The sequence below is a fragment of the Phaseolus vulgaris genome, chromosome 1 (assembly GCF_051622355.1).
Source record: "Phaseolus vulgaris cultivar YP4 chromosome 1, ASM5162235v1, whole genome shotgun sequence".
In the NCBI taxonomy this organism is placed as follows: Eukaryota; Viridiplantae; Streptophyta; class Magnoliopsida; order Fabales; family Fabaceae; genus Phaseolus; species Phaseolus vulgaris.
Genome location: NC_143498.1, coordinates 53,472,345 through 53,482,885, shown reverse-complemented (window position 1 = coordinate 53,482,885; position 10,541 = coordinate 53,472,345). Strand labels below are relative to the sequence as shown.

At 30.1% G+C, this 10,541-nt stretch overlaps 1 protein-coding gene and 1 long non-coding RNA gene across 2 annotated transcripts; both read left to right on the top strand.

Annotated features, from left to right (window-relative positions):
* Positions 1-944, top strand: LOC137815085 (RING-H2 finger protein ATL66). Its single transcript, XM_068618121.2, has one exon. The coding sequence runs from the start codon at positions 155-157 to the stop codon at positions 677-679; it is 525 nt and encodes a 174-aa protein (XP_068474222.1). The 5' UTR covers positions 1-154; the 3' UTR covers positions 680-944.
* Positions 945-5,885: 4,941 nt separating this feature from the next.
* LOC137815084 (uncharacterized) lies at positions 5,886-6,332 on the top strand. Its single transcript, XR_011081713.2, has 2 exons — positions 5,886-6,044; positions 6,126-6,332. It is a non-coding gene; the product is annotated as an uncharacterized LOC137815084 (long non-coding RNA).
* Positions 6,333-10,541: the final 4,209 nt, after the last annotated feature.

The window sequence follows — 10,541 nt, the reverse complement described above, 5'->3', positions numbered from 1 at the left end:
GTCAGCTCTCACTTCATAATTGCCAGTGTTACTAACTGCAGCACCAAACAGTGTCACATGATACTGTTAGTTCTGATGCCCCACCGTCGCAGCCCTCCTCCGCTACTCGCCACCGCCGCCGCTTTCAATTCCCACACCGTGGAATCAGATCACGATGTCGAACCCAGATACACGATCATTCACTTGGCACTACACAGAACTCGATGACAGGGACCTCGAGATCCGAGGAAGGACTTTGTTCTTCGTCATCGTACTCTTCTCCATTATCCTTCTCGTCACGGTTCTCTTCATCTACACGCGCTGGGTTTGCCGCTACCAGGGGCGCCTTCCCACCACAGTTTTTTCCGCCGCTGCCCACGCGCCGCCACTCCTGCCAGCACAGGGACTGGACCCCGCAACCATCAAGAAACTGCCCATAATCCTTCACCACGCGCCCTCGGATCGCGACGAAAGCGCGTGGGACGAAACCGAGTGTAGCATCTGCCTCGGCGAGTTCAGAGACGGCGAGAAATTGAAGGTTTTGCCGGCGTGCGACCATTATTTCCACTGTGAATGTGTTGACAGGTGGCTCACTCTCCACTCAAGTTGCCCTCTCTGCAGAGCTTCTCTCAAGGTTGAATCTTCTTTCCCAAAGATTTTGATTCAGGAACCACCCCTAAGAATTGATTTCCAGTTCTAGATTTCTTCTTAGAATCAATCGAGTGAGATTGTTATTCTTGAAAAATAAACCTTGTATTTAAATAATCAGAGCTCAAAATTGAGACCCTGCCGAAGTTAAAACAGTATTTGATTTCTTTTCTTAATCTTATTTTCCAACATGGAAGAAGAATCACAACATTTTGTGTTTGTTTCGCGTCTTGTAAATCGTTGTAAAAAGAACTCGTGCCAGATTTCTACTAATCATATATGGATATATACAGTCTTCAATTTTGTTCTTGGCAAAATTTTGTATTGCTTTAGTTGTTTTGTAGAACATCGTTAAACAGTTGCACATGGTGTAGAGGGGGAGAATGTGGAGTTTGTCTCTGATATTGTTAAATTATGGTATGTTCCCACGTTGGATGATAGACGACTGGGTTCGGAAAGTCATATAATTTTCCTCAGCGCCACTTGTTTGACAAAAGTCCTCAGAGACGTTGCTATTCTGAGTCACCAATGTGGTCCTGCTTACAAGGTTCTATAATTGGGCATGGCAAGATTTTTTTAATTGGGATTGGGACCCCAAAAAGATCAACAACGATGGGTGCTCTTCTCTTGATTTAAGGAGGTTTTTTGCTTCTCACCTAAGTACAACCCAATCAACTTCTTTAATGTTTTTCCTTTTGTACATTTTGAGCAATGCTGCGCTGAGTAAGTAATTATTGAGTTCAAGGACACCTCATCTCTTTGTCCCTCCTTATCCGATGGTTTCCTGCACCTATTTCTGTTGGAAAGCAATGGAACATGGGCACAGGGACAATAATGTCCTGCAACAAAATTAATCTTCCTACTTCCATGATGTTCTTAGATAAACCAGCAGCATTCATTGCGGAAACTTGCCTGATATTAGAGATGAAGAATGCAATTCGTGCATTGAACTTTCTTATTTTGATAAAGCAGTGATGTATATAAACATTTTTATGACATCATACTATGTTATATAGATAGATAGATTAGGATTGGTGAACTTTTTTTTCATATGACACCATATTATATGTTATATTAAAAAAAATGAAACGGCACATGTGAGGTGAATGATTGATTAGTGACATGACTGATATGGGTTGGTGGTGTATCATGTGATAGTTCCGTGAAGCAAGTAGTAACTAGATTGTTCACCTGATCCTCTTGGCGTTGTTGTGTTTTCAAAAGAATGCTGTCAGAAAAAATAAAAAGCCATATTTCAGTTGTGCCTGTGTACTTTGGAGTGATGTGTACATCGAGAGTAAACCGAAAGTAAGGCATTATCCAATTGAACCAGGGAGAAAGGCAACAACTTTAATTTTGTAGAAAAAAGTTTCCCTTTTTTTTAGATAACAACGGTTTAAGGATAACTATTTAATTGTGTTATTTCTTAGAAGTATTTATTTAGTGAATTAAAGATCACAGTCAAATTTACATTGAAATTGATAACTATATTTTTATTTTCTAATTTGAATATAAACGTGTTCAAGCAGACTTTCTTTTATTGAGTTTTTTGTTTTTATAGTTGATTGACAATCATCTACTTTTTTTGGAGGAGGACAAAGGATTTGCATGACAATTATTTCGCCCTCACTTTAACTTGCTTTGTAGATGATATTTTTAGCTAATCACAATTTAATATAGAGAGACTTTTAAGTTGGTATTTATAATTTATATACACTTTTTTTCATGTGACTTGTGAGTTTTTCTTTATGATAACTAGACTTTACAAATTTATATCTTCAGCTTAACTAATCTATTTTATATGAAATATAAGTGTTTTGAAATTATTGTTTTTTTTAAAGTAATTTTAAATTATTTGATATATGGGAATAAAATTTTAATTAAGAGTTAAAAGAGTGATAGATTCATTTTTAGAATCACTTTTTCATTTTCACAATTAAGGATGATAAAAGTAGGTTGAGTTTGCCAGAGTGATCCATTAATCCATCATTATGGATCAATCTTTTGAACCTATCAGTCTGTATTGCCTTCAATCCGCCTAACTCGTCAGTTCATCAACTTTTTCTTTTCTAAAATTTTGAATTAAAAAAAAAAAATATCATACTTTTTGAATAAAATTGGTGATAGTCAATATTTATATAGAATTTTATTTATATTTTTTTATATTACTTATTTTATTGAAATATTATTGATATTCATTTTATTTTGTTAAGTATTAAACATTTTTTATTAAAATATTAAAGTTTGATTTAATTTTATTGTCTTTTTTACATTTTTATTTATTTTTAAAATAATATTATCAATTATTATAACTAAATGAATAGATTAGAAAAAAAAAGTGTTAAGTCAATCCTTCTTATGACTGTCCCATTTTTTTGGCAGACTAGTGACAATCAAACTAGTTCATTTTATCATCCTATTTACGTTATTAATATTTCGATTTTGAGTATATTAAGATAATATTATTAAAATTAATTATTATATTTGATATATTATCCACTTTAAAATCGAGAAACTCATACTTTTAAAAAGTGTTTCCAAAATTTAAAAAATAATTGTCTATTTAAACTAACTTTCGCCGGTACTTCTAAATTATAATTTATATGAGATTATTAGGCTACTGAAATAAATTATTTTAGAAAGAAATTAATAAATAAATATTGGAGACATAATGAAATCATGCAATGTGAAAGTTTTGGCTCTTGAATATTATATAACATGAAACACGAAAACAAATCTCGGCATGGACCTTGCGGTTTATCGCATAATAGATAAGATAAAGTAATAGACCTATCACGTGGGAACCTTGCTTTCATGCACTTCATAACAGCAGCACAATATTAACCAATTCACTCACCCTTTTCCTTAGCCAAACAAATCCATGAAAAAAAACTATGGTAATAATTTTGTAAATTTGTATAACTTTCTATATTCATTTCGGAAGGATATTTTCTTATGTTGATTGATATATTAAACGACACAAAAATTACATTTTATGTTGATTTTCTTACTATCTAGAAAATATATATTTTTAACTTAGCATCTATCTTTTTTTTTTTCTCATTGTTTTGTTATTTTTGACACTTTTTCTCAGTGTCATTAATGTTTCCGTGCTTCGCTCTTGCCGTTGTTTGTTTTGTAACTCGTTGCCGCCACAAGTTGCGATGTTGACCTGTGCCACAAGCCGCCACAGGTTGATGCATCACAGCACACAACTGCTAATATTTTATAGCTATGGAAATAGATATATAATTTTTTTGAAGATACTAAATATATAAAATATACTATTTTTTTTTTATCTATATAGTAATTTATATATGTATGGGAAAAAGTTATAGGATGGAGGGAAGGTTTTAAATAAATAAAAGTTTTACGCTGATGTACAATATGTAGTTTATTAAAAAATGAGATAATTTATGCTGGTTACTTCACGAAGAGATGTATAATGAATTTTCTTGATTTGCTTTTACATCAATTGTTATCCAAACTAAGATAAAAAGATATTTATGCTACGTCCGTGAATGATTTAAATTGACGTAAAATAAATTATTTATATAATATGATTCCTGAATGTGAAATATATCACTTTCTATATTACTCGTGTATACATCAGTTAACGATATAAAATAATACTTTGTCCTAATGTAAATAGAAATTTGAAGACAAAATTTGAGCAATAAATTTTATAAGAGAATCTTTGTGATATTATTTTGAAAACAATGTATATATATACGCGCGCACCACAAGCGTGTTCTACAAACCATTTTTCTTATACGTATTTGTTATGTTCATGTTGTATGGAGCAGGATTGTGTCTTCAAATACAAGTTAAGTGCTCATCATTTTTTATTTTTTTTTCATTTTAACCTATAGTATCGTGGGCACTCTCCATTAATATCAGTTTGCTAGCTACCAAAGACGGAAACCAAGAAAACAATTAAAAAGATATATGGAAAGTAGAAGCATGAAAAATTAAGGAAAAACAAAATTATAGAGTGAGAAAAAAAAATTGCTTAAAGATTTGATGGAAAATGTAAAATAATGGTATATCATAATACTATAATGGTTTATGTTGTTTTCTTAACATAGCAAACATAATATAAAATAGAAAAAATAAAATAATTTTTATAAACATAATTAACGATAACTTTATAATAAATATATTTTTTCTAACTTTGATTATTATTAATAATATTATTATTATACATAATTAAAATTAAAATTCATATTATTAATAATAAATTATGTTAAAATCGTATGGAAATTATATTTATGGATAATTTTGATAGCGGCCTAGAAAGATTTAAATGACTTCGAAATTTAAATATAAGTAAACATTAAAAAATAATTTATAATATGAGTTTGTATCAATTTATATACTATAAATTTTTTTATCTATTTATTAAATATAACATGTCTAGCAAATTATGTATTTTTTTTAAAATAAATATCTCCCTTTCCACTCGTTTCTTATTTTATTTTTCTCACTCCCTCTATTGTTTTCTTATATTTGTCTCCTATGTACCAAATGGGAAATAAATGAACATGATTGAAAGATACACCATGAAAGAACAAGTGGGATGGGAGAAAGACATGCTTCACCATCACACGGGAACCAAATATTGTTGCATAATTGTTACTCAATTGAGCCTAAAATACTGATCCCTTTAATACTGAATTTTAACCCCTTTTTTAAATATTTTGAATTTTAACATGTTTTTTTAAAAAAAAAATTAGATTTCTTATTTCACTATACAAATAAAGTACTTTAAATGCAAAATTTACCCTGTGTATTATTTATACATTTAGTAATATTATATTTTCGATACATTAAGTTTTAAAATTAAGTCTTTATGTTAATTTTGCATTTAGTTTTGTTTAGCTACACTAGTTAGTCTCTAGTTAGAGATGTCAATTTGGTTACATTGATTCAATTTTATATTGGGTTATTTTTTTCAATGCTTTTGCACACTAACACTAGTCCAAAACCCAATCCATTTTTTTAAAATATAAATTTTAAAATATAAAATTTGTAGTTATCACAATAAAATATTTTGTCATACAAAAAATCAATAAAAAAAATTAAATCAATATATAAATATAGAAGTGTTTTATTTCATATTATTTTTCTGTTTATATAATAATTTTAAATACAATATTTTATAATATGTTGTTCCTCTAAATTAAAATACATTAAAAACTAACATTTGCTTTAATTGGGCCTGTTACAAAACACAAAGGTTTGAACTGGTCTCAATTAAGCCCAATACCTGTTATTTGCTAGGGTTTTTGGTTGCTATAAATTCCCCAAACGTAAGTCTCTGTTAATAATACGCAGCCTAGTCTCAGTGCTTTCTCCGCCCAGTGTATAACTTCTGAGTCTCGTTTCGGTTGCTGATCTTCACCATGAGAGCTAAGGTAACGTCCTTTCATTTCATTTGATCTTTTTATACTGTGCTGTGCGATCTGTGTTCTGATTGAGATTGTGGATTTGTACAGTGGAAGAAGAAGCGTATGAGGAGATTGAAGAGGAAGCGCCGAAAGATGAGACAGAGATCGAAGTAGTGTGCGTGTTTCCCCAGCAAATATTGCTCCTAGTTTTGTTTCGTTTATGCTATGTGTTTCCTTTCCAAATCTAATGTTATGATACATTTTTATTGGTTTCCTTCGCTTCCGTCTTAGCTTAAAAGATATTCTTCCCGCGAATTAACCAGTTTTAATATTCGAAGCCCTTGCATCTCTCGGTTTTGTTTGTTTTGTTTCACATTTTCGGATTTTTGATGTTCCGAGCACTTTAACACGTTGCAATCTTAATGACGAATTAAATGCGTAAAATTTTTGGGCTCTCTTTGTTTAAGTATGTAGGAGGTCAAGTTGAACAAATGAACTGTTTCGTCATAAAATTGTCTATACTCGTTGAAAGGAATGGTTGGAAGGGGTTAACTTTACTGGTTGATATTAAGGCTTCGACCTAGGGTTTCTGATGAGAATATAAAATGTAATCCGTTATTGAAGGTTTTGGTTTGCTTATTTCATATGCTGTGGTTGTCCAAGTTGTTAGATTGGTGAAAGAGAATGAATTTAGATATAGTATAAATATCATTGCATTGATTGGATATTAGAGGGTGATATACCCGTAGGACGAATAAGATTGTGTAGTCGTGTTATGTGTTATTGTGTTCTTATAGTTGCAGGGAAGGGATCCCTGGTTAATTTGTTTGTATCAATTTGTGTGAATTTTCTGTCGTCTGTCTCAGTTTGATCGCTACGTGCCCATGAAAATTGTCTTAAATGTGAGCATGAGATAGGTAATTTTCCTGAGTAATATGTTTTTGTATGCCACAAATGTGCAATTTAAGCTTTGGGTTTATGAGTGTATGCCACAAATGTGCAATTAAGCTTTGGGTTTATGAGGATTTCATGCCCAACTTATTGTTTCATTGGTTAATTATAAATAATTTGAAAGTGAAAATTATTAATTTATTTTATTAAAAATATCAATTAATTATTTATAAATTGTTCATATAAACTGTTTTAAAAATATATACATATATAATATAATATCCAGATTCTTTTATATGGTATACATATTTTTTTCTAATGTTAGTATGTAATAGCATTCTTGTTTATTATTTTTCGATATCCTGTATATCAATAAAAATAGAAAAATTAAATATATTCTAAGAAGTTCATATTTTCATCATTTTCTAATCATAATATATAAACCATCGTGTTTTACTTTCATTACAATTCATATGGGATCATGAGTGTCGGAATTGTGAATTCCAGTTTTGTATTGAGTTTGATGTAAGCCTACCCATTACAACAATTGTTATTGTACTTGCTTCTCACCCCCTTGATTGCAAAACAATAACAGTATGAATGACGGGTAACAATTCTGCACTAGTGAGAGATAATGACATAGAATTTAGAATGTTGTCTTCTGCAAGGCTTTAATCTTAAACCGAAAGGAATGAAAGAGACTATATGTGTAGGTGAATTGAGATATGGTAGATGAAGTGTTTTTGGTTTGGTTTTTCCGAGGGAACATTTCTCTCCATAAATGTTAGAGGAATGCATTTTGATTGATATAGTTGTAATCTCAGGAATAACGTTATGTCTTACAAGAGGTTTAAGGCCTCCAATGAAGCAATTCAACAAGGTTTCACTGCCAATCCTTTGAACACGGTTTCTCAGCTAAGTGAACTATTGTCTTGCTAAACTCATTGTCATTATTTGTTTTTAATAGTTTCTCCAAAGATGATTTCATTATCTCGAGATGTATTGTCGGTTCATCTAATAGTTTTATTTATATTCTTTGATACTCTTATATTTTCTTACGATCAAGGAAAAATATGTTATGAAAAATAGCTTTTACCAGCAATGATGATTTGCAAGAAAAAAAGGAAAAAAAATAACAAAATATTCGAAGAAAGGAACAATTAGGAAGTACACCCGTATCTCTCCATATGGCAATTATAAATTGGAAAACTTTTATTTGAGACCGTAAAGAGTAAAATACACACACTTCACAATTCTTTATAATAATATAATAATATTTAAATTAAAAAATAAAATAAAAATATTAATTTATTAGAATGTTAGATGTACAATATGCAATGTCAATATATCATCAACATTCTTATAAATTTTTAACACCCATATTTTTTTGTCACTTTTTCCACAACACTCACTATGCTTATTACCCCCTCCACCTCAAACACAATCAAGATCAAGTGATATTGAGGGACAATTATTTTCTATGATGTAAATCAAAATACTTTGAATTTCAGGTTATAAAAAGACCTAAAAGATGAGATACTTTTGTATTTGTAAGGGGTTAAGAAAGTATCGGTTGAACAATTGATTCCTTCTTCGATTGCATTCTCCTTCCTTTTCTTCTAACGTTTGGGCTTTGGTTCTCGGTCGAAAGTGCATCTGCAAAAAGTTTTGTGATGCTCAAGTCAGTATTCAATATTTGAATGATAGTAATATTGTAATAATGACATACCTTTGTTTTGTTTGTTATGCTTATTTATACATTTGTAATAAACCCTCTTATTAATGGATTGTAATCAATGTGCATAATCATAAAAATAGTATTACCTTATTTATCGTGTATTTTTTTTTACCTTGATGCATTTCATACAAGCAGGTCAGTCAACATCCGATAACGAGGGTTATAGGATCGTCTGACCCTGATCAATATAGTTTTTAAAAAGGAATTCTTTTTAAAAATTGAACTACCGGTATGAATCTCTATCAAAATAGTTATAAATTTTTAACCTCCATTGTGATCATAAAAGATTGTTTCATATATAAATTATAGAATATAAGGTGTAATATACCAAGTCGAACTTAAATGTAATATGCGGTGAAGTAAATGTTTTGAATTGTTTCATATGTATGTTATAGTTTTGATGTGTGAATCAAGCTAAGTTGATATAGTTTTGATGTGTGAATCAAGCTAATTTAGTTGATGGAGGGCAAATGAACATGAAAAATAAGCTATAAGAATCACCTCTAAGACTTTATTTGGATGAGAGTGAGTGAAAAGAAAAAGAGTAATGATATATTGACACTCTACTCCACTATACAACCTCTAAATGATGATATAAAAAAAGAGTATTTTTTTCATTTCATACAAAATTAAAATTTTTTAAAAAAAAAAGAGGATTGTATAAGGTTGTCAATATATCATTTTTCAAAGAAAAAAAGAAAGAAAGTAGAAGGTAAGGTTGTTTGAGTATATTTCAAAATGTTAACTATTTAGATTTTGATTACAAAAGTAAAATATTTTCTATATTTTATCATCCATTTATTAAAATATATTTTCAACCACTGTACCATGCATGTTTCAAAGCTTGACAACTCAATACTAATGACAATTATCAACTATGTCCTACACTATCTATAACCATCCATGGATAAATGTGTAAGTCTAGTCTCCCATTTATGCTTGAATTGGACATCACCCATTTCAAAAACAGTGTTAGTTATGAGTAAATGGACGCAGCAAAGAAATGTAGTATAATCCTTTTTGTACTCAGTTAAACCCAACACAACCTTCTTAAAACTATTATTATTATTTTCATTCACCTTCCTTCTATTGGATTTTCAAACATAAGGTTCGGTTCTTGTCCTCTTTTTAAATTTCATTTTAGTAGAGATAAAACAAGCCTTTATTCGGACAATAGTTAAGGAATTACGAAGAAAATATTTTTTATTAAAAAGGCATTAAAACGAATAAAAAAATACATATTTATGCATCTCAACATAAAATTTTCTCATTTATCTTTTGACGAATATTTGTTAGCATTTCTCATAAAATAATATCTACATTGAATCGTGGATGCCATTATTAAAATTGTCCAACATTTGTGCATTCCTCATTTGGTGGTAAAGCATTTTCCGCCTCTTTCTCCCACTAAGTTGTGTTTGTCTTTTTCTTTAAAATTTTTCTCACTTTTCGGCTGTTTAACGTGGTCTGTGTTTACTGTTAAGTTACCCATTTTTTACTGCATTGAATATGATTGCTACTTCAAACTGATTGGCTTTTTTACTAAGCACTTTTCTTATACTCTTAAGTTACACTCATGTAAAATGTCAAATCAATTCACAATAAAGAGGGCAAATTTGTGTGAAGAGATTCCTTTTCATCTATAAGAAATCACGTGAGAAAATAAAGGTTATATATATATATATATATATATATTATTCCAGTAACCATGAACGATGAACCATTCACGTTACATCATGGCATAATCTATAAATATTCTTAGATCGTCTTATAAGGAATACAGTCTAACTGCAATATGGTAGAAGCAGATCTTTTCAACTTGCTTGTTAACTAGATTTGTCAAACACAGGTAAAAATATTATGAATTAGAGAGAGAGAAGAGAAAAAAGGGCACA